This window comes from Melozone crissalis, unplaced genomic scaffold (genome assembly GCF_028551555.1).
Source record: "Melozone crissalis strain CALT ecotype California unplaced genomic scaffold, PUWL_Pcris_2 ptg000029l_1, whole genome shotgun sequence".
NCBI lineage: Eukaryota > Metazoa > Chordata > Aves > Passeriformes > Passerellidae > Melozone > Melozone crissalis.
This window is the reverse complement of record NW_026535807.1, coordinates 849,756-874,235: the sequence shown is the minus strand read 5'-3', so window position 1 is coordinate 874,235 and position 24,480 is coordinate 849,756. Positions and strand designations below refer to the sequence as shown.

Sequence of the window (24,480 nt, the reverse complement as noted above, 5' to 3'; positions counted from 1 at the left end):
TTTGGAAATAAATGTTATGAATAGTGAGTTGGTGAAGAGAGTAATTAACTGTCTAACCTGCTGGCAAGAGACCTGGCTGTACCTGCCTTTTTCTGATGAAATATTCAAATTGGAATTGCATCCAAGCACCTCTCCAGTGCTGTTTGTTGCTCAGGAATATTCTGCCAACAGATGGTATTTGTCTAAAATAACACCTTCAAATTGATTTCTGTTCCTTGTTTCCTTGGGTTTTTGCTGGGTTTTGGGTTTTTCCTTTGGGGAGCAGAATGTGTTCAGGGTAGATGGAGTTTCTGGCTTTGGCACTGTTGGGGACACTCTGTGTGTCCTGCTGCCTGCTCCTGTCCCTGTGGGTGTCACCTCGGTCACCAGTGGCACAGGTGGCAGTGCCATTCCCAGGTGGGTGTCACCGCGGTCACTGGTGGCACAGGTGGCAGTGCCACTCCCTGTGGGTGTCACCTCGGTCAGTGGTGGCACAGGTGGCAGTGCCATTCCCTGTGGGTGTCACCGCGGTCACTGGTGGCACAGGTGGCAGTGCCATTCCCTGTGGGCGTCACCTCGGTCACTGGTGGCACAGGTGGCAGTGCCACTCCCTGTGGGTGTCACTGCGGTCACTGGTGGCACAGGTGGCAGTGCCATTCCCTATGGGTGTCACTGCAGTCAGTGGTGGCACAGGTGGCAGTGCCATTCCCTGTGGGTGTCACCTCGGTCAGTGGTGGCACAGGTGGCAGTGCCGCTCCCTGTGGGTGTCACTGCGGTCACTGGTGGCACAGGTGGCAGTGCCACTCCCTGTGGGTGTCACTGCGGTCACCGGTGGCACAGGTGGCAGTGCCATTCCCTGTGGGTGTCACTGCGGTCACCGGTGGCACAGGTGGCAGTGCCATTCCCTGTGGGTGTCACTGCGGTCACCGGTGGCACAGGTGGCAGTGCCGCTCCCTATGGGTGTCACTGCGGTCACCGGTGGCACAGGTGGCAGTGCCATTCCCTGTGGGTGTCACCGCGGTCACCGGTGGCACAGGTGGCAGTGCCATTCCCTGTGGGCGTCACCTCGGTCACTGGTGGCACAGGTGGCAGTGCCACTCCCTGTGGGTGTCACTGCGGTCACTGGTGGCACAGGTGGCAGTGCCATTCCCTATGGGTGTCACTGCAGTCAGTGGTGGCACAGGTGGCAGTGCCATTCCCTGTGGGTGTCACCTCGGTCAGTGGTGGCACAGGTGGCAGTGCCGCTCCCTGTGGGTGTCACTGCGGTCACTGGTGGCACAGGTGGCAGTGCCACTCCCTGTGGGTGTCACTGCGGTCACTGGTGGCACAGGTGGCAGTGCCATTCCCTGTGGGTGTCACTGCGGTCACCGGTGGCACAGGTGGCAGTGCCATTCCCTATGGGTGTCACTGCGGTCACTGGTGGCACAGGTGGCAGTGCCATTCCCTGTGGGTGTCACTGCGGTCACCGGTGGCACAGGTGGCAGTGCCGCTCCCTATGGGTGTCACTGCGGTCACCGGTGGCACAGGTGGCAGTGCCGCTCCCTGTGGGCGTGTGCAGTGGTGGGGATCATTTCCCAGCACTGACGCTGCTGATGCCCAGTCCTGCAGGGGGACGTGCAGCTGTGTCACAGCCCTGGCCAGGCTGGGCCTGTCTGAGCCCAGGCTCTGTGACCCAGGGAGGGGCTGAGGGTGCCCCCATCCCTGAACTGCCCCCAGTGCCCCCGTGCCCAGCTGGCAGCAGCCCTGCCGTGTGCTGCAGGAGTGGGTGTTGTTTATTTTGTTCCCTGGTTAAATTTTGCAATCTCTCATTGCTCGTGTCAGCCCTGAGCAGCACAAACACCTTTAATGGTCTCAACTTGCCGCAGGAGCTCACAGCCAAGGGAAGGGGGCTTTGCAAACCACTGGCCTGCAGAATGGCCATGTGCTGGTTGCTCCTGCTCCAGGAGGGACTGAGGTTGAAACCCCCAGTCCTGCACAGCAATGTGAGAGTGCTTTCTGTCTGGGAGGGGTGTCAGCAGTGTGGGCTTTGTGTCTGCAGGGCACCCCCAGGCCCCCGTGCTGTTCCCTGTTTGGGGTCTCCTTTCCCACCTCCCCCTGTTTGTCACTCTGGGAGGAGGTGGCAGCTGAACATCCCCGTCCCCGTGAGTGCTGAGAGCCTGGCACTGCCTGCCAGCCCTGGGGCACTCAGCAGGGCTGCAGGGACTGCAGCTGCCCCAGGTTCCAGTGGCACATCGGGGGCTGGCACCTGCCAGCGGTGCCAAGAGCCCGGTGACAATTACAGCAGCCAAACCTTGCTGCTTTGTCTCCATTTGTGTTGATCAAATCTGCAAGCAAACTCCTTTAATAAACTGCATGAGCAGCTCTGGGAGCTCTTGGCTTCGAGCTGCTTCTGTAGATCCCCAACATGACCCAGCTGTGTTTGCAAAATGAAATTCTGGTCCCACACGGATGCCAGTGCCGAGGGTGGTGGAGCAGAAATGATGACAGATGTGTCAGATTGTGCCTGTTTGCTTCAGGGAGCCGAGAGAAATCCCACAAAGCTGATTGAGAGCTCTGCTCACATCAGCCCGTGTGAGCAGCCCTCGGAGTTGCAGTGTTTGAGCAGGGCACAGAGTTCCTGACAGGCCACATGTGTGGAGTGGGTCAGAAATAATCTATTAAATGTCCTTGAGCACTGATTTCTGCGGCAGGACTGCAATATCAGAGGTGTGATGTGGAGTTCAGAGTGTCCCCAGCTAGTTGTTCACAGGATGGACAATAATGGCTGGACACTGGGGCTGGAGCACCTGGGACAGTGGGAGGTGTCCCTGCCATGGCAGGGTGGCACTGGGTGGGCTTTGATGTCCAAACCAGTTTGGGATTCTGGGATAATTCAGATTTTCCCTCGTTCTAAGCCACTTTAGGATAAAAAGTTGTCTTGGATTAGCTCTGCTTTCAGAAGATAGTTTTGCCCTAACCTATCCATTTAAAGAGACAAGAGCTGTGTGTTATAAATACACATTTGGAAGCACATGCTCTTTTTTCAATTAATAAAATATTATGCAGGGGCTGCAGGATGAATACTGAAGATGCATGGTCCACCCCCTTCCATTAGTGAGAAGACAACACAAAGCTGTAGGCAGATATAAAAGCATTAAAATAATTAATTTTCCATTTTATTGTGCGTCAACAGAAATGCATAATAATAAGCATTTTTGCAAAAACTGTGGATTAAGCATTTTTCCCTCCATCAGTGGTGTGCTGGCAATGTCCTTGCTTTAATGTAGAACAAATGGCCCTTGGATCTCATTAAAGATGGTGCTCTGAGAGTTCTCAGTGCTGCTGGAAAAAGGTGACAAAAGACAAAGGAGGAGTAGAAATTAAAGGGAAATAAAGGAGGGTTGAGAATTGATTCTTGTGGGAACCCCAAAGAGGAGGTGGGAGAGAGCTCTGCCCCTTCTGGGGTGACAGAGCAGTGCTGGGGTGGCTTTGGGAGGAGCAGGGAGCACCCAGGGGCTGGGCTGGGACTGTGCTGGGGACCCCATGGAGGGGCTGGGATAATGGGATGGGATAATGGGATTGTGGGATGGGATAATGGGATCCGTGGGATGGAATGGAATGGGCTGAGATAATGGGATAATGGGATGGGATTTTGGGATGGGATCCATGGGATTGAGGGATGGGATAATGGGATCCATGGGATGGAATGGGCTGGGATAATTGGAAAATGGGGTGGGATTTTGGGGTGAGATAATAGGATGGGATCATGGCATGGCATGGGATGATGGGATGGAAAGGGATGGGATGGGATAATGGAGTGAGATGGAGCATTGTGAGTTCCCACTGCATGGCTCTTCCCAGAGCTCACGTGCTGCTGCTGCTGCAGGAACAATCCTGTTTCGAGAGGGGGTTTGGAGTCTCTGGGAATTGTGTGTTATCCTGCGGAGGTGTTAGGGCTGCTCTGCTCAGTGCAGAGCCAGAACTGGGGTTTTTCCTCCACCCCTTGCAGGCTCAGTGCTGGGCAAGGCTTCCCCAGCACTCCCTGCAGGCAGGGAAATGAAAAGGAGCTCTGTGGTGTGAGGCACCGTGTCTGGGCCAGGCGTGGAGCAGCTCTGCATCCTCTCTGGCACTCGGGCTTATCACCGCTGTTATCTCTTCAGGGATTTCAGTTGATATTTTGCAGAAGACTCTGCCGAGGATGTGTTATTGACATATTCTTAGCTTAAAACCATTATCGCGGTAAATCCCTGGATTTAGAAGCTAATTACAAGACATTAATAGCTGAGCCTGAAGAGCTAAGTCATGCAAATATTGCTGTCTGCAAAGTGGAATATACACAAATGTCTGAAGTGCTGAGTTAGGAGCTGCAGTCTGGAGGTGGCAATAAATCTGAGCCCAGTCCTCGCCGCTGGCTGCTGTGTGTCCCTGAAATTAATGGCACCATCATTATGAAAGTGGGATCAGGGAACGTGGCTATTTTCTTCCCTGAGTAGGTTAATTACCACTAATGTAATTATTTTTGTACTGATTTTTATTTTAATCAAACATTGCACGAAACAATTAAGTTCAGAACAAATGGCTTATTGTGGAAATGTTTGTGGCGGAGGGAAGCAAAGCAGCAATGTTTGAATTATCCCCAGATATTGAGTTACTTTATTCATTAACATGAACAATTACATTAGGCCTTATGAGACAGACTAAGCATTTCTTGTTAATGTTTGTTCTATAGTGAACATAATGAGAATGTATATTGGGAGTGGATGCAGTCCTTCTTGCTGGAGGCATTCAGGAGCTGGGGATGTGTGGGAGCAGGGAGAGCATCCTTCCTTCCCAGGGATGCAGGGATCCAATCCCTCTTTTCAGGAGCAGACCTCTAGAATATCTCTCATTATTGAGGGATTATTTTTACAGCATTCACAGAAAGACTCTTGGTACTCCAGTGTGTGAGCAGAGTGTGACAACTTCAGGGTTTGTGTTTTCACAAATATAAAAGGAAGATGATACAGGATCTATTTTGATTTCAATTAGGAAAGTGCAAGTTAATTCTTAAATTTAAGACTTGCCCATCCAAGTCTTCCTGTCTGTATGAATAATTAAGGCAGCTGATTCAAGGAACTCATCTGAGAACTTTGACTGCTTGTAGGGAAAATCATGGAGCTTGTCAGCACTTAAGTGACCTAAGGAAAAATAGCTGAAATGTTGTTTTTAATGACACTTACTCACATCTATCCTGGGACTCCAATCTAAACCTTCCTTGTCCTTGGAGGCTGGGGAGTGGCTTTAGTCAGGCACATTTGAAATGATTTGTGAGTCCAGTTTTCCACAGTCCTCGGGAGCCTTTGTTGCCTGCCTTGGGGTTCAGGACTCTCCAGACTGCAGAGTAAGTGAGACTTTCCATGTATTTAATGTAATCATTTATCATTTGCATTCCCAGAAGCACATGTGGTATTTCAAAAGCTGAATGTGACTTTGAAATGAAATATTATCTAATTATTGCTTTTTTCAGTGATGACCATTTTCTTTGTCCTTCATATTTCTCTCCTGGCTCGTGTGGCAGACCTTCCCCCATTCTCACTGATCCCGTGCCCTATAGAAACACATTCCCACCTCATTTCACACCTTCCCCTGGTCAGTAGCAGTTCCAGGAGGGGAGATCTCTGCTCTGTCTTGGTAAGAAGCCCCAAGGTTTGTGGGAAGCAGCCTTGCAAGTCTAAGTCCTGCCTTCCCTTGAGGTTTGCAGTGTTGTTATAATTCTCACGTGGTTTATCTGTGCTTGGATGTCATTCCATCAGACTTAGCGAGCAATAGAAATGAAAAATGGAGGCAGTGAGCACAGTTAGGGCTCACACAGAGGCCCCAGGGTGTGGTTCTGGGACTCTGCCCATGGGAACTTTATCCACTCAGGGTTTGTGTGTTGGGGCTCCCCTGAGTTCCCTCCCTTCATTCCCAGCTCATGTCTGTGGCTGCCAGCCTTAACCCCGAGCCTGTTTGTGTCCTGTCCCACAGATTGACGAGATGTGGTGGGGTGTGGGCCGTGCCCCCGTCAGTGTGCAGCCAGCCCTAAGCCAGGCCTAACCCTGACCCTGTTTGTCCCATCCCACAGATCAAGGAGATGCAGTGGGGCAGGGCTGTGTGTTCTGTGCCCCTCTCAGTGTGCAGTCAGCCCTAAACCAGCTCCAAACCAGCCCTAAGCCAGGCCTAACCCCGAGCCTGTTTGTGTCCTGTCCCACAGATCGAGGAGATGCAGTGGGGCGGGGATGTGTGTTCTGTGCCCCCCTCGGTGTGCAGCCAGGCCTAAACCAGGCCTAACCCTGACCTGTTTGTCCCTGTCCCACAGATCGAGGAGATGCAGTGGGGTGGAGGCGTGCTGTGTGTGTGCAGCCAGCCCTAAACCAGGCCTAACCCTGACCCTGTTTGTCCCTGTCCCACAGATCAAGGAGATGCAGTGGGGCGGGGATGTGTGTTCTGTGCCCCCCTCGGTGTGCAGCCAGGCCTAAACCAGGCCTAACCCTGACCTGTTTGTCCCATCCCACAGATCGAGGAGATGCAGTGGGGCGGGGGCGTGCGTGCCGTGCCCCCCTCGGTGTGCAGCCAGGCCTAAGCCAGCCCTAAGCCAGGCCTAACCCTGACCCTGTTTGTCCCATCCCACAGATCGAGGAGATGCAGTGGGGCGGGGATGTGTGTTCTGTGCCCCCCTCGGTGTGCAGCCAGGCCTAAGCCAGGCCTAACCCTGACCCTGTTTGTCCCTGTCCCACAGATCGAGGAGATGCAGTGGGGCGGGGGCGTGCGTGCCGTGCCCTCCTCGGTGTGCAGCCAGCCGTGCCGGCCGGGCGAGAGGAAGAAGATGGTGAAGGGCATGCCGTGCTGCTGGCACTGCGAGCTGTGTGACGGGTACCAGTACCAGGCCGACGAGGTCACCTGCCTGCTCTGCTCCTACAACGAGCGGCCCAACGAGAACCGCACCGGCTGCCGCTCCATCCCCATCATCAAGCTGGAGTGGCACTCGCCCTGGGCCGTCATCCCCGTCTTCCTGGCCATGCTGGGCATCGTGGCCACCATCTTCGTGGTGGCCACCTTCATCCGCTACAACGACACGCCGATCGTGCGCGCCTCGGGCCGCGAGCTCAGCTACGTGCTGCTGACGGGCATCTTCCTGTGCTACATCATCACCTTCCTGATGATCGCCAAGCCCGACGTGGCCGTCTGCTCCTTCCGCAGGATCTTCCTGGGGCTGGGCATGTGCATCAGCTACGCGGCGCTGCTCACCAAGACCAACCGCATCTACCGCATCTTCGAGCAGGGCAAGAAGTCGGTGACGGCGCCGCGGCTGATCAGCCCCACCTCGCAGCTGGCCATCGCCTCCAGCCTCATCTCCGTCCAGCTCCTGGGCGTCTTCATCTGGTTCGCGGTGGACCCGCCCAACATCATCGTGGATTACGATGAGCAGAAAACTATGAACCCCGAGCAGGCGCGAGGAGTGCTCAAGTGTGACATTACGGATCTACAAATCATTTGTTCCTTGGGCTATAGCATTCTGCTCATGGTGACGTGCACTGTGTATGCCATCAAGACTCGGGGTGTCCCGGAGAATTTTAACGAAGCCAAACCCATTGGATTCACTATGTACACTACCTGTATAGTATGGCTTGCCTTCATTCCAATATTTTTTGGCACTGCCCAGTCAGCAGAAAAGGTAGGTGAGAGTGCCCAGGATCCGCTGTGCTTGCAGCCACGTGCTGGTGCTCAGCTTTCCGTGGATTTCCAGCTGAGCTCTCCAGCCGCTCCTTCCTGACTCAGGGCAATCTGTGGCACTGTTTTCCTTTCCCCGTTTAGCTCGTGGGCCATTCATTTAAAGAACTGGCAAATGATCAATAGCAATCACGTTAGCCATTAGTTTTATTGTTGCATCTATTTCAATTGTTTCTTTACAGGAGGATAAGTGGGAATTAGCTGTCATATTACCCACAAAGAGGCATCTCCTAACTAAATCACTTTGAATACAAGATGTAAGCAAGAGAACTGTCAAAAAAATACCCAGGTGGGCTCCTGTGCCTCTGGAGCTGAGGGCAGTGTGGAGTGTGATGGGTGCTCTGCTCACAAACAGCCCCAGGACACATTTACACCACGGTGTAAAGGTCTGTCCTGAGCTCCAGGGGCTGAGCCCCGCGGCTCCAGCTGATGCTCCATGATGCAGATTCACCTGGAGAAAAGCTGTCATTTCAGAGGGATTTGGCAAACACCACCACGTCCAGTATTTAGAGAGCAGTGGTGATACTGGGCTGTCCTGAGCTGCTGTCAGTCTGTTTCACCCCTCCACCCCAGCCCAGCCCGTGTCCCTGTCCCCGTGTCCCTGTCCCCATGTCCCCACAGGGCTGTGCAGCTCCTGGGCTCTGTGACCAGGCTCGGTGCCCACTCCCTGCTCCTGGGGCTCTCCCTGCCCTGCCCAGGGCTGTGCTGCAGGAGTTTTGCTGCTTTTCCTCCTATTCTGGCACTCCTTTTGGGTGGGGGTGCAGGGATTGTGCTTTTTGGTGCCTGCCGCTGATTTCCTGTCAGATATTCCCTCTGGAAAATATTGTGCCTTAGCTGAGGCACACACGTCTGCTGAAATGGAAATTGCACCTGCTGGAAAGTCTCATGCAGCACGATCCCTTCAGCTGAGCAATGGGGTTATATATAACACTGGGGTTCCAGGGGATGGATTTATTTTATTCTATCGATAAATACAAGCATAATGTTGTTGGGTGGAAGGCATATTGTAAGCACCTGCCTTGTTCAGGGCAGAGAATAACACCTCCAACAACAAAAAACCAAACCCTAGCAAAGTGCTTCAGGTAATTCATAAAAGGTGAATAATTCAAGCAGGAGCTGCTGCAGCAGGTGGAGGGAGGCCAGAAATCTGAGATTCTCCAGGATGGAGATGAGCCATGAGGAGCAGGAGAGGTGGCACATGGTAAAAGCAGATTTCAGACGTTTTTACAGCTTGAGTTCCCTCACCCTGTTTCTTTGTCCACATCAGAAATGGAGAGGAGGTGTGGCTGGCTGTGATTTATGGCTCAGCTGTGATTTATGGGCTGCGTTATCCTGTACTGTGTGTCCTGCTCTCCCTGCCTGGGCACTGTGCAGCTCTGGGCTGTGTTATCCTGGATGGATTGCGTATCCTGAAAATGCTGTGCCAGCTCTGGGGCAGGGCTTGTGCTGTCCCTGCTCAGACAGGTCCTTCCTTTAGAGTGCACTTGATGGAAAGCCACTGTGGCTTTCAGCTGAAGGAGGGGAGATTACACTGGATATACAGAAGGCACTCCACCCTGTGAGGGTGGGGAGGCCCAGGGTGCCCAGGGAAGCTGAATATTCCCCCAAAATCTCATTTTCTCAGAGTGTGTCATTGGGCTGATGGAGACAGAGATGTCATTGTTATCTTTTCATGTTCCATAGATGTTCTGCTGCCTCAGAGCTCTGATTGCTTTTATTTAGTAATTGTGCTGAGATTAAACAAACGCATTGCTGGATGTTTGCAAGCCAGTGAGAACTGCCAGAGTGCCCCTGAAATACATCCTGCCAGTGGGGCTCTTCACCTGAATGATCTTCAGGGCTTTTATCAGGTTCGAAAAGTTCTAGCTGTGCCTCTGAGTGAGGGGTGCCTGCTGTTCAGCCACTGTGGTTATCCTGCCTGGGAGCTTTGCTCTTGCTGCAGTGATGAGAAATGGGGAAAAGGTGAAATGGGGAAAAGAGCTGTCACCTTCCATCAGCTTATTTCTGCATAACTTTCACTTGTAAACTGTTGGGGTTTTTTGGGGTTGTGTAGGTTTTGAAATGTAATTTGAGGTGCCTAATCCCATCAGCTCTTCACCTCCCTTCTTGTTTCTCTATTTTTTTTCAGTGCCCCTTTTATTCAAATCAATAAGCAGGGCAAGTCAGGCATGTTTGGCAGCAACACTTTTACTTATTGTGTTGAGTGTTCCATAAATACTATAATTTGAAGGCACATGCAAAATGGGTCCTTGTTCAGATTAAATAATGTCACATTAGCACAGGAGCACTTCAGCCTCTGTTCTATTTTTTGGTGGAACTAAGTTACCCTTCAATTCTGTGTAACACAAATACCAATTAGCCAGATAGGACACACGTTTATTTTCTCCCTTGGGAAGGCTTGGGCTGACAGTTGCTATAGCAACCCTGCATGTGTGGATTTGGGAGTTATGAGGAATTTAATGCAAGATTTGTTGGCGTTTCACAGTGTGGGGTGGTGGAGGAACCCAGGCTCTGAGGCTCCCAGGGAATGTGCCTGGCTCTGCCATGATTTGGGGCTCTCCCAGGGACAGCTCTTGTGCATTGCAGCTTTTGTTTCAATTTTTAATCATTTTTGTTTGAAGGAGGATTCTGACACCAGGAATTTCTCATTGACGCACTTTCAGTTCGTTATCTGCATGTTCAGATGCTGAAGTTCCTAATTCCATCCAGCCTGGGCTGTGTCCCTGAGAGCAGCCTGGAGTTTGGGGATCTGGCACTGGAGCTGTCCTGAGCCAAGCCTGAACTGAGGAGCAGCTTCAGCTCAGGCAGTTCTGACCTCCACGAGCTCTGGAGAGCCTCAAAGCACAGGGTACTCCAGAAAATCCACTTCTGTGAGTACTGGAGCTCCACCTTTAATTGAGGAGAAATTAGGTGTTCTCTGAAATACTCAGTGGAATTTTTGGAAGGCTGATGACCTTCACTACAAAGGTGATCCTGGCCTAGGTTTTTATCAGGTTATACAACAACACTGCTGAAAAATCTATAAAAACCCTTGTGAAAACCTTTGAGTGTCTGTAGGGTTTCAGTTCTAATTTCTGCAGAACTGAACAAAAATTCCAAGCCCGGCTCCTGGGTAAAGTTCTCAGTGAGATTTCCTTTGTTACCTCCTGCACTCATTGGCCTCCCCCATGGGAAGGGGGGCTCTGAGCAGTCACACCCCAGCCAGATTGGAAGGTTCTGGAGGTGTCACTGCTGCCAGTGGTTTAACCCTCAGCAGGAGCTCAGCATTTCCATCTGTGTCATTGAAGTGCTGCAGGAATCCAGGTTCTGAGCTGTTGGTCTCTGTTCTCCTGCTTTCCCTTCCCTGGTGCTCTGGGGGCAGCTTTGTTCCTGAACAGACACCCACAGACCCAGCACCCCTGGCTATGCTGGGCTGTGGCCCCTGAGGCTCCTGGAGGAGAGAACACCCAGGAAAATACAGAATATTGCTGCCTGGGCTGGTTCCCAGTGCTCAGGGAGTCACCAGGAGCTCTGGCACAGCTCCCTCTGCCACCAAGGCTGCAAAAGGAAAAGAAAAATGGCAAGGAAACCTTGGTGCCTGAATTGGGCACCTGGGACTGTGGGTGTGCCCCAGCTCACACTCAGGGGCAGCAGGAGAAGGGGAGATCTGGCTCTGGAGTTTGGGAAGGTTCTGGAGCTGGCACTGGAGTTTGGGAATAGATCTGGAGTTGGCCCTGGGGTTTGGGAAGGTTCTGGGGCTGGCACTGGAGTTTGGGGAAGGTTCTGGAGTTGGCACTGGAGTTGCTGTGCCAGGGATGGCTGGGGAAGGAGCCTCTGCTCCTCACATGGTGTCCTGGAAAAGCAAAGACATTTGGGAATGAACAGGTTCCCCAGAGTGCTGTAATCCCCAGCAGGGCTCTCGGGAAGGGGTTCCTGCCTCTGCTGGGTCCTGGCACGGATTGCCCCAGCACTGCCAGGCAAAGGGAGGCTGTCGGGCCACTGAGGATGCAGGCCTGGTCTGTGTGCAGCCGGGGCAGGATAGAAAGGCAGGGAGGAGCATACGTGCACACCCAGAGTGAAACAGGCGCTGATTGCCGTAATTAGATGCTCCTCAGAAGACCATAAATTAACGGTGATTATGATTCTTGGAAGAACAGAAGCAGAAGGTGCAGTAACGGTGGCTCTGCTTTATCACATTTGCTGCATTGTAATGCTCCTTTAATGTTAATATGTACTTTTGTAGTAAAACCTAATTGCAAACACTGAGCAGGAGGAGCCCAGGGCCACAATCGTGTTCCACATAATTACCTGGCAGGGGGGGCTCCCCCAGCCAGCAGTGCCACCAGCACAGCAGGTGGGGCTGGCACAGGGCTCTGCAAGGAGGGCAGAGCTGGTGATGAGCCCCAGCCCCAGGGGTGAAATGTTTGGTTATTGGAGCAGTTCTGTGCCAGGGAGATCAGGACCACGCTGTGTTAACTGTGCAGGGAGGGCAGGGAATGAACCCCAGCCCATGGGGTGAAATGTTTGGTTATTGGAGCAGTTCTGTGCCAGGGAGATCAGGACCACGCTGTGTTAACTGTGCAGGGAGGGCAGGGAATGAACCCCAGCCCATGGGGTGAAATGTTTGGTTATTGGGGGCTCTCTGTGCCAGGGAGATCAGGACCACATTGTGTTTGTTGTGCAGGGAGGGCAGAGCTGGTGATGAGCCCCAGCCCACGGGGTGAAATGTTTAGGTTTTAGGAGCAGCTCTCTCTTTGGTTTTAGGAGCAGCCAGGGAGCAGCAGGACTACACTGGGGTTTGCTGCTCTCTCGCAGGGGACAAGGGCTCAGTTAAGCAGAAGTGGCTTCATCCCTGTCCCCAGGGGCTGCCGTGTCACCAGGGACCCTTTGAAGCCTCTGAGTGGCTGCTTTGATGTCTGCTGTTGGCACTGAGGGATCTCTTTGCTGTGATAATTCCAGCCTTTTCCATTCCCAGCTGTGCTGAGGAGACAGAAAAGGGAAATTGTTTGGAAGATGGGAACATAAATGGAGCCCAGAAGGGAGAGGGCATCACGGAGGTGGAAATCAGAGAATATCCTGAGCTACAGGGATCATCCAGTCCCACTCCTGGCCCTGCCCAGACACCCCAAATCCCACCCTGGCATCCCTGGCAGGGCTGTCCAAAGGCTCCTGCAGCTCTGGGGCTGTGCCCATCCCTGGGCAGTGCCAGCACCCTCTGGGGATGAACTTTCCCAAAATCCAGCCTGGGGCTCCCTCCGTGGCACTGGGGCAGCCCTGGCAGCTGCACCAGCTCCTCCCCGGGTTTCTCTGTCTCTATTGTGGCCATTCTGCACCAGCCCCAGGTGTGGGCAGGCTCTGTGTGACTGCAGCAGCAGATTTGGGAACATTTTGGTGCCTTTCCACCTGTGAGCCTGGCACTGGCCCGTGGCTCTCGGCTGCCCCTGCCCTGTGTCACCCTGTATGTCACACAGGAGATGTGTGACATTCCCCTGGAATTTCTGGTGCATGCTTAACTGCCTCTGGCTAAAAAGCCACACAATCTTTAAAGGGAAAAACGTGTAGGTGTTTAATGCATAGTGTTGACACATACTTTTTTTGTTCCTCTTTTTTTTTTTTTGGAAAACGTAGCATTGCCAGGAGGGTTTTGCATCTGAAAGGCCAGCCCTGCTCGGGCCCTGGCAGCCCTATCAACAGTTCTTATCAGCAGCACGAGCTGACAGCCCCTCACCGGGAAATAATTGCAGCTCCGTGGAGTCCAGGGCAGTAATTACTGTGTTGGTGAAACTTTGTTCTGTGCCTGCCTTGTGATGTCTGAGTGTCAAACCCACTGGGCTGACAGCATCATTTCCCTGCACAGACCCTGCCCCGCTGCTGGGCAGGGCTGGGGGTTTCCAGCTGGCTGAATGGCTGAGGCAGCCCAGGAAAGCTCAGCCTTGCCAAGCCCTGTGCTGGCATTAACGCTGAGCCCGGCTGGGCTGAGGCAGGCACCAATGGGAGCTGTGGCTGCGGGGTTATGGAACAGCTCCTCAGAGTCAGTCGGGAAGGAATCAACCACAGAATAAGCAGCTCCAGGCAGGGGAGGGTCAGTTTGTTTGAGTGTCCATGTTTGTGATCATGTATCACCACAGGAATGGTGAAACCACCCTTGGGTGCCCAGAGCCAGTGTGAATGTGGCACCTCAGGAGGTGATGGACGTGGTGCTGCTGCGGGTTCATGGTGGCATTTGGTGATCCCAGAGGGATTCTGTCATTTCAATGAGTATTTTCATTCCCTGTGTGTGCAGGGTTAAGGTAAGTGGTGGTTCCCCAAGGCACTGACCCATCCCTGCAGCCCTGATCCCCTTCCATGTGCATGTTTGAGGAGAGCCCCATCTCAGGGGCTCAGGGGGTGCTGTGGGGCACTCCCTGTGCCAGCCCTGCAGGGTTGTGCCTGTGGGCTCAGCCAGAGCACAGGGGCTCTGCTGGGGCTGGGGATGGAGCTCAGGTGGGTTCTGCTGCAGAAATCCCCAGCTCCCTTTGCTGCTGCTTTGTTTGGAGCGAGCTCCTCACCCTGCAGAGCATCCCAGGGCACGCAGAGCCAGCCCAGCCCGATGTGAGAGAGCAGAGCTCAGCCAGGCTCTGCCCCTGTGTTGTACAAACACAATCTGCTGTTTGGAGGCAGAAATAATGGCTGCTGATTCTGAGCTCATCAGCAGCAGAGCCTGGAGGGCCCCTTCAGTACAATGGCAGTTATGCAGATGGTTCTCATTTCCTCGCTGAAGGTGGGTGCTGGAGTCAGGCTTTGCTTTCATCGGGGCTTTCAGCAGCAGGAATTGGTCCTTGAGCACTCCTGGCAGCTCCTGTGAGTGGGCGATGAGAGCAAAGGGCCCCAGATGGAGCAGCCCTGCAGAAGGAGCATCCCTCATGGCTGGAGTGGAGCTTCCCTTCTGTTTGCTTTAGAATAAACAGGAACAAAAGGAAGGACAAGGAGAACTGCCAGGGGAGGAGCAGGAAGGGCCAGGGGAAGTGGAAGTCTTGCTTGGGATGGGTGACACAGAGAGTGAGTGACATCCCAGGGCACTGCCAGGGCACCGTCCTGCCCAAACCACTGAGGGCGAAGGGAGCATTGAGCCTTGGGGTCAGCTATGCATGGAACGGGTGGGAAGGGACCCCAAATCCCACCCAGTGCCCCCCCCTGCCATGGCAGGGACCCCTCCCACTGTCCCAGGGTGCTCCAGCCCCAGTGTCCAGCCTGGCCTTGGGCACTGCCAGGGATCCAGGGGCAGCCCCGACTGCTCTGGGCACCTGTGCCAGGGCTGCCCACCCTGCCAGGAACAATTCCTTCCTGGTATCTAAACCTGCCCTCTTTCAGCCTGTTCCTCCAAAATCAATGAAAAGCCCCGAGCTGCAGGCACTGGAAAGGGAATCCCCTCTCCACACAGCAGGGCCTCTGTGGATCCTGGAGAGAGATCTGGGGATGCTCTGACACCAGCATCAGCTCCCTTGAGCTCAGCACAGCTGGGCACAGCTGCCTTTGCAGGGGAGAACAGAGCTGCTCTGCAAGGACCATCTTCAGTGCAGCAGGGCCAGTCCAAAAGGTAGGACTCTGTACATAAGACAGCAAAAGGCAGGACCCTGTACATAAGAGATGGGGACAAAAATATCGACTGGCAGGATTTATTTGTTGTTCTAAGTGGCTTAAGCAGGCATGTAATAATAATAATAATAAAAATAGAAACCATCACGCTCACTCGTAGAAATTGCCTCATGTTTTGTCTTTGAGGCATAAGCTTAGCAGAAGGTTAAAGAGAAACAACAGTGGATTTTTGTAGACTAAAGCAAAAAAATTTGCGTCCCAACCCTACCATGTCCAAAGTGATTTGGGGGCTGTTTTTATTTCTGCAATAGCAGCTTTTCTTGCACCGTTAATTGCTCATTAAACACCATCCATTCAGTCTTTAGCTGCCTCTGCCTCAGCAGGGAAAGCTGAGCCTTAGCCCTGCCCAGGCTGAGCCTCATGGTTTCAGCAGTGACAAATAATGTGTGTGTTGTAAATTGAATAACTCGAGTGTTCACAAGCTCCACGTTGGCCTTACCTCTAGAGACACTTATTTAAGAGAGGGAGTAGGAGGACAAAACAAGCGAGGAACAATATGCTCTCATCTTCCTCTTGTTCCTCTGATTTACATCTCCGGCATCAGAGCAGCCTGTAATGCTTAATGGAGATAATTAAATATCATTTGGAGACAAGATAGCTCTTTTTAGTGGGAGCAGCTCGTGCTGCACCTCGGAGCTGGCAGCAGTAATTCACAGGGAGCTGCGCAGGAGAGGCAGGGGAGGCTCAGCACACTCTCCTGGGTGGCAGGAGGGAAAAGCAAAGGAAATCAATTCCTTTAGCCAAGGTGCTTAAACGTGATTAGAGCTGAAGAAAGTCTTGTGAAAACTGGTATTAGGGAGTAGTTAAGATTTATTCTGGTGCCTTAATTGGAGGACCAAGGAAGTCAAGTGATTTGATTCTCCAGAAGTTGAGAATCAATGTTGTTTTAGCAGGTTTTATTGACTGGAAGATGAACTCTGATAATGACTGCAGATAAGGAAGGGAGGTCAGGCCTGCAGATGTCCCTGGTGGTGCAGAAGGGATGAGCCCTGTCTGGGCTGGGTCTGATGGGACCAGCCAGCCTTTCCTGGGGCACAGCCCAGCCTGGGCTGCCCGTGTGTCCCCTGGGGCTCGGGGGCTGCCTGGAACCCAGCCCGGGGTCCTGGGCTTGGGAAGGGATGCCCAAAACAGCAGGGACCAGGTCAGGTCCCACAATAGCATGGTCTGAGTCAGGTCCCACAATAGCATGGGCTGGGTCAGGTCCCAAAGATTCAGGTAGGTCCCAAAACAGCATGGACCAGGTCAGGTGCCTAAGAAGCGGCTGGGCTTAGCTGGGCTGGGCTGGGCTCGGAGCAGAACCCAGCCCAGTGCCCTCTGTCCTGGCCTGGCCCAGCCCAGCCCGGCTTGGAGCAGAACCCCAGCTCCATGCTCATTGTTCCAGCCCAGCTCAGAGCAGGACCCAGCTCGGTGCTCTCTGTCCCCTCACTGGCAGCAGGTTCCGTTTGTCCCCAGTCCCCAATCCTGTTTGTGTTCTCAGGCTCCTGGAGGCTCCTGTGGGGCTGCAGCTGCTGCAGCTGTGCTGTGCAGTGGGACCCTCTCAGGTCTGGGTACTGCTGCAATTGTGGCACTGTGCAGGATGGGATGGGATCACCTCTCAGGTCTGGGCAGTGCTGGAATTGTGCAGGATGGGATGGGATGGGATGGGATCACCTCTCAGGTGTGGGTACTGCTGGAATTGGGGCATTGTGCAGGACGGGATCACCTCTCAGGTCTGGGCATTGCTGGAATTGTCACGGCAGCACTGGTCTGAGATGCGGGTTTGCTTTATTCCTGCAAGAAAAGGCAGCGTTAGATAATTAAGAGAGAAGCGCTTCCCTGGTGCTCCGGGCTGATGCACGCGGGTGCCTTCCCAAGATCCGGGGGATCGTGGAACGGCTGGAATTTGGCAGCTCCTGAAACGCCAGACTTTGGTAATTAAATCTCATTGAAATGAGCACCTAAATGCTGTTGTATTCGGTGGGATTACCCATCGCCAGTTTGGCATGACAGTAACGCCCGTGTGCGTGTCACAGCCCCAGGACCGCGCAGCAGAGCCGGGCTAGCAGTGATGATGATGATGATGATGATGCACCGGGCAGTTGCCATGGCAACGCTGCTCTAATTGTGACACATCAGCAGCAACAAGAATCGGCTGGCTCCAGTCACGGAGTTAATTAAATGCAAACTGGCACGGCTCAGGGGGAATGCTGGGCAGGAGGAGGAGGAGGAGGAGGAGGAGGAAGGCCTCCGGTGCCGGGGACAATCGCAGCCCCTGCCCTGCTCGGGGCTCTCCTGCCCGGAGCTCTGCCGTGGGATGAGCGGTGAGGAGGGGCCGGGGCAGCCCCTGGGGCTGGCACAGAGCTGGGGAAGGGGCACAGAGCCTCCAAAGGGCATTTTCAGCCAGGGAGATGCTGCTGGTGGCTGGCACAGCTTCAGGGGGAGCTTTGGGATTCTGGGTTCTTGCAGGGGCAGCTGAGCAGCCCTGTGTGGGTCCTGCTCGTGTGGGGCTCCAGCTGCTGCCCACACCCCGGGTCTGACCATCCTTTTTATCGTTTTGATGTTTAAATTGCTGTTCTTTAGTACAAGGAATGATTTTCCTCATGCCAGGGTTTAAACTCCCACTGATGGCTGGTCAGGAGCAAAGGCTTTGCCGCCTTACCCAGGAATCTTCCATTCTTTCAGCAGCTCAACCACGCTCCCTGCTCACTGTCACCTTTCAGACAATGAAATCGTTTTCATAGAATGGTTTGAGTTGAGAGGGACCTTAAATCCCACCCCTGCCATGGCAGGGACACCTCCCACTGTCCCAGGCTGCTCCAATGCCCAGCCTGGCCTTGGGCACTGCCAGGGATGCAGGGGCAGCCACAGCTGCTCTGGGCATGCTAACGAATGAATGAATTAATTAATAACAAAAATAAATGAATTGCTGACTGCTCTGGTCCCCCAGCACACTCCACAGTCCATACCCAGCACTGTGGGGCCTCAGGACATGTCCAGCCATAACGAGTTTTTTCTAAGTAGCCAAAGCAATTTGTAAATGCTCTGCTTTAGCTAATAATTACATTAGCATTTCAAAAGTCACTGAAGAAATGGCTGGCTTCATGTATGTATATTTGTCATGTTCTTTACTGCCAGTGCTCTGCTGCAAGGGCTTTAAAGAGCAGTAATGAGGGTGGGATTATCCTTTCCCTCTTCCCCTCCTGCACTGGCACCGCTCTGCACCTCAAATTCCCCTGAAGGTCTGCAAGCAGAATTAGCTCTCACTTTGTATGCAAATCCATGGAGTGGATTCTCAGTGTGGGGCTGGCTCAGACCTCAGTGATACTGAAGGATTGCAGCTGGCTTGGGGCATTTGTGGCACTGGGGGAGCTGAGGTTACCCAGGCAGGGCTGGGCAGGGCTGGGCAGGGCCATGGGCACCCAGGGGCACTGGCTGGGCAGGGAATGGTTCGTGGGGCTGGTTTGAGGTTCTGCACGCTGGCTGGGCAAGGAATGGTTTGTGGGGCTGGTTTGAGGTTCTGCACGCTGGCTGGGCTGGGAGCACACTGGGAACACTGGGCTGCCTCAGTACAAAGGGCAGTGGTGGAGGGACCCGCCCTGGATGTGGCACTCGGGGCTCTGGTCTGGGGGACAAGCAGGGAGCAGCCAAGGGCTGATATTGGGGGGCTGTGCCCAGCTCAGGGCCTGTGTGACCAGCAGCCCCCAGGGCAGGGCTCATGGGGGCTCCTCCCCTCAGTCTGCTCTCAGGGAGCCATAAAGGAGGGGCACGGGCTGCACATGAAGTGCCTGCTCCCCAAATGGGCACCCTGGAGTGCCCAAACCAAGAGGAGATTGGGAGGGTGTGGCAGAAACCGTGCCCAGCTGGTGCCAGCAGGGAGTGCCCAGGGCTGTGTGCATGGGCAGGGCCAACGCAGCCCCCAGGGTCACTGCAGCCCCCAGGGTCGCTGCTCACACCCAAGGGCTGTGAGTGACCAAGCTGTGGGATCACAGTGAACATCTGGCTCCCAGCTGTGCAGGGGAACAAGTTTTGTTCTCCTGGGAAAGCCAGAGGGTTTCATTTTGGGTGGGGGAAGGTTTGGGCTGAGATTTTGTGTGCCTGGTGTGTGGGTCATGGAGCATGTTCAGTGGCTGAAGCAAGTGGAGGCAAAGGGAATTTATTAAGTGGAGTGTCTCAGGAAAAGAGCAGCTTGATCTCAGGGAAAGCCTCCCAAGTGGGCCAGACTGGCTGGATATAAATCAAGCATTCATATGGCCGAATATAAATCAAGCATTCATATGGCTGGGTCAGGGCAGGCAGAGTTGGAGTGAGAGGACAGAAAAAGGTGTTGGAGCTTGCTGTGTGAGACGAACCTGCTGTGGGATCTCTGCTCTCGTTAGGGCAGGGCCTGGGCTGGAACAGCTGGGCGTTCATCCTGGCAGGAGTGCAGCTGGATGGCTCAGGAGAGCCCGAGAGGGATGGGCACTGGGTTACAGCTCAGTTACAGCAGTCAGGGCAGCAGGACCCTGTGCTGGGGCTGCCTTGCACTGCTGGCCTGGTCAGCCCCTCTTCTGAGGCTGGCTTGAGGCTTCTCTTGTTCCTTTTGCTTGGTTTTCTCAGTATTCCCTCACTGTGTGTGATTGGGGAACTCTTAGCAGTGCTTGTTGTATTTATTCTGGATTACGGGTTTAATTTTGCAAGGCCCGAGCACCTGAGCTGAGAGGGCTGCTGTCTGTCCTGGCGTGTGGCTGTGTGATGTCCTGGGCAGTGGAACAGAACTGCAGCCCCAGGCTGGCACAGAGCCCGAGGGGGAGAGGAGCACCAGGGCACCTGTGCCCGTCCTGCCAGGCTGTGAGCGGTGCTGGCAGTGCTCTGCAGTGCTGGCACAGCACGGCTGCACTCACAGCTCCCACTGCCATGGCAACCTGGCCACATCAGGCGCTGCTGTGCCTGAGCCTGCCTGGCCCTGAGCCCGGCCCTGAGCCCGGCCCTGAGCCCCCTGAGCCCCCTGAGCCCGGCCCTGAGCCCCCTGAGCCTGGCCCTGAGCCCCCTGAGCCCCCTGAGCCCGGCCCTGAGCCCGGCCCTGAGCCCCCTGAGCCCGGCCCTGAGCCCCCTGAGCCCCCTGAGCCCCCTGAGCCCGGCCCTGAGCCCGGCCCTGAGCCCGGCCCTGAGCCCCCTGAGCCCGGCCCTGAGCCCCCTGAGCCCCCTGAGCCCGGCCCTGAGCCTGGCCCTGAGCCCCCTGAGCCCCCTGAGCCCGGCCCTGAGCCCCCTGAGCCCAGCCCTGAGCCCGGCCCTGAGCCTGGCCCTGAGCCCCCTGAGCCCGGCCCTGAGCCCGGCCCTGAGCCCGGCCCTGAGCCCCCTGAGCCCGGCCCTGAGCCCCCTGTGCCTGCCCAGCCCAGACCCACACCCTGGGGCTGCAGGAGCTCCTGCTGCTGCCTCCCACCCTGCCGCTCCTCACGGGAGGAGTGCCTGTGCTCCATGCTCCCTGCCCTGCCTTCCCCCTGCAGCCTCCTCAGGGCTCCGTGCAGAGGGAGGCAGAGCAGGCTCTGATCCCTGCTGGGGATCCCTGGAGTTTACAGGAGCTGTGCATGCCTGCAGCTCCCAGGGGCTGTGCATCCCTGCTGTGCATGCCTGCAGCTCCCAGGAGCCGTGGATCCCTGCAGGGTACAGGAGCCATGCATCCCTGGAGCTTCCCGGAGTTGTTTGGCATCTGCAGATGTTGGTGACTGCAGGGCTTGGAGAAACCTGCTCTGGTGGGGACATTGTGTGCTCCTGGAGACACTGTGTGTCCTTTGGGGACATTGTGTGTCCTTTGGGCACATTGTGTGCTCCTGGGGACATTGTGTGCCTCTTGGGGACATTGTGTGCCTCTTGGGGACATTATGTGCCTTCTTGGTGACATTGTGTGCCCCTAGGGACATTGTGTGTCCCTGGGGGCATCATGTGTTCTTGGTGACATTGTGTGCCCCTTGGGACATGGTGTGCCCGAGTGCCAGCCTGTGCCAGTGCCAGCCCTGTGCGGTGCCCACCACCCTGCAGAGACGCAGCCCTGGGGTCTGACGTTATTTCCCTCAAAATCTCGAGCTGAGGGTTGCAGGGTTGGGTTTTTTCTCCTTTTACATTGAATTATTCAATAGCTGAAGTGAGTAAAATTAAAGATTTCTAGACTGGTGACGTTTGGAATGTAAGAAGGATAGCAAAATCTGTTTCATTTGAACTCTAATCTCTGGTCATGTATAAAATGAATAAAATGCAATAAGTGTGGAGAAATATGATTTACAACAGCAGCCAGAGTCTGGCTCTGAATGCCCAAAAATGCCAAGATTGTGTGTCAGTCAATTTAGCAGTGCAGTGGTGAGGGGAGCAATGAAATGAAGGCTTGCTCTTTTTGTTCTTTTTTCCCTTCCTTTTTTTTTTTTATTTTTTGTTTTTTGGAAGAAGTGACAGATGAAGAATTATTTCTAGCTCAAAAAAGCCAAGTGCTCAGCCCGTGAGAGAGGGAAAAGCCATTATTGTAATCATAGAAGTGGAGGATGTGCATTACTCCTGCTGCACTTTGTGTTTGTCTCCTTTAGTGGTGTGTAACTTATTTTAGAGCTATGATCACAAACAGGAATGCCAAGCAAGCGACGTTAGACAGTTCTGAGGACTGATAATGGCATTTCTGGAGCTCTTCCCTCTGGCTGAGCCTGAAATCCAGCCAAGCCCTGGCTGGAGTCCCTGGGTGAGCCAGCAGGGGTGGGAGGTGTCAGGACCCTCCTGCAGGGGAGCAGCCCCTGGCTGGGTCCTTCATCCACTGCAGTGTGTCCATCCCTGGGGACATGTGGGCAGCAGGGACGGAGCGCCAGGAGAGGGGCTGTCCCTCTGCTGTCACCAACCAGGCCAGGGATCCCATCCCATTATCCCATCCCAACCCACTATCCCATCCCATGGATCCCGTCATGCCATCCCGTCATGCCATCCCGTCATCCCATCCCGTCATGCCATCCCATTATCCCATCCCATTATCCCATCCCATGCCATCTCATGGATCCCATCCCATTATCCCATCCCATTATCCCATCCCATTATCCCATCCCATGGATCCCATCCCATGCATCCCATCCCATTATCCCATCCCTCAGTGGGATCCTCACCCAGCAGGGCAGAGCTCAGGGCCAGGGCACAGAGCAGCAGCAGCAGCAGGGTCCCAGGGGGAGCACAAGCTCTCCTGCTCTCCTGCCCAGGGCTGGGAGTGCACAGAGCTCACTGCAAACTCCCCTGGCCTTGCAGGGTCACTTCTCCTGCACACCCTTGACCCTTCTGTGCAAGGACACTGAATTCCAGGGAGGCACCAGCTCCAAACCCCTTCAATGCCCTGCTGGCCTGAGCCAGGGCCAGCCCTGTCCTTTTTTGGGGAGCCGCTCCCAGGTGACCCCAGGCAGCTCCTGGGCTGTCTCTGAGCCTGGCACAGCTGCCAAGGCAGCTCTCTCTGCAGCATTGGAGGAATGTGCTCAGCACTGTGTGTGTGACTTGTGGGGCTGCCTCTGACACTGCTTCAGTTCTCTCTCAGCCATCAGATGCTGCCTGAAAGCAGCACTTGCTTGTTTCCATTGCTGCTCTGTCCAATTATCTGGCTAATTTAATTTCCTTCCAGATAAGCTGTTAGAGTTTCTCTCGCAGGCTGGAGGGACAAAATTCCTCCTCTCTGCATCTGCATCAGCACCCTCAGAGCAATTCAGCATTTGCTATTTTGAATTATCACACAAGTTATGGATATAACCCATAAACGTTTATTTTTGGTGCATGCAAATTTCTTGCATAAGGAGGTTCCTAATATAAGGGAACAAGCTGTATAAAACACTTAGCTGGAATAACTGGGATGTTTAAAATACAGACATTCACTCCAGCTCTCCTCCACACGATTGTGTGAACCACAAGCTGACACGCTGGATGTGCTGGGTGCTCTGGGGACGTGGGAATGGATGGTGGCTCTGACAAGGTGACATCAGGAGCAGCAGGTTCAGCCTGCAGGCACTGGGAGTTGGGAATTTGTCCTGTTAGTCCTGCTCACTCCGTGCTGGCTGCCTCTGCGTGTGGCCCTGCAGGGGAGCCTCTCTGGGAATGTGAGTGAGGATTCCTGTGTGTGGCTGAGCCTCCTGCTGCCAGGAACGTGCTGGGACAGGATCCCTGCATCCCGGCATCCCTGCATCCCTGCAACCCAGCACCCTGCAACCCGGCATCCCTGAATCCCTGCATCCCTGCATCCCTGCATCCCGGCATCCCGGCATCCCTGCATCCCTGCAACCCGGCATCCCTGAATCCCTGCATCCCGGCATCCCTGCAACCCGGCATCCCTGCATCCCTGCAACCCGGCATCCCTGCAACCCGGCATCCCTGCATCCCTGCATCCCTGCATCCCGGCATCCCTGCAACCCGGCATCCCTGCATCCCTGCATCCCTGCAACCCGGCATCCCTGCATCCCGGCATCCCTGCAACCCAGCATCCCTGAATCCCTGCATCCCTGCAACCCGGCACCCCTGCATCCCGGCATCCCTGCATCCCTGCAACCCGGCATCCCTGCAGCCCGGCATCCCTGAATCCCTGCATCCCTGCAACCCTGCATCCCGGCATCCCTGCATCCCTGCAACCCGGCATCCCTGCAACCCGGCATCCCTGAATCCCTGCATCCCTGCAACCCTGCATCCCTGCATCCCGGCATCCCTGCAACCCTGCATCCCTGCATCCCGGCATCCCTGCAACCCGGCATCCCTGCAACCCGGCATCCCTGAATCCCTGCAACCCGGCATCCCTGCAGCCCGGCATCCCTGCAACCCGGCATCCCTGCAACCCGGCATCCCTGCAGCCCGGCATCCCTGCAACCCTGCATCCCGGCATCCCTGCAACCCTGCATCCCTGCATCCCGGCATCCCTGCAACCCGGCATCCCTGCAACCCGGCATCCCTGAATCCCTGCAACCCGGCATCCCTGCAGCCCGGCATCCCTGCAACCCGGCATCCCTGCAGCCCGGCATCCCTGAATCCCTGCATCCCTGCAACCCTGCATCCCGGCATCCCTGCATCCCTGCAACCCGGCATCCCTGCATCCCTGCAACCCGGCATCCCTGAATCCCTGCATCCCTGCAACCCTGCATCCCGGCATCCCTGCATCCCTGCAACCCGGCATCCCTGCAACCCGGCATCCCTGAATCCCTGCATCCCTGC

The 24,480-nt window shown here is 54.8% G+C and overlaps 1 protein-coding gene across 5 annotated transcripts in view; it reads left to right on the top strand.

The window, feature by feature from the left end:
- Positions 1–24,480, top strand: part of GRM7 (glutamate metabotropic receptor 7) — a 168,912-nt gene that overhangs the window by 120,800 nt on the left and 23,632 nt on the right. The window contains exon 8 of one of the 5 annotated variants that reach the window (XM_054281307.1): positions 6,716–7,651. The exons of the other annotated variants lie outside the window; for them this stretch is intronic. Within the exon in view, the coding sequence (XP_054137282.1) occupies positions 6,716–7,651 (936 nt within the window). The remainder of the gene's footprint in view (positions 1–6,715; positions 7,652–24,480) is intronic. 5 annotated transcript variants of the gene reach the window in all.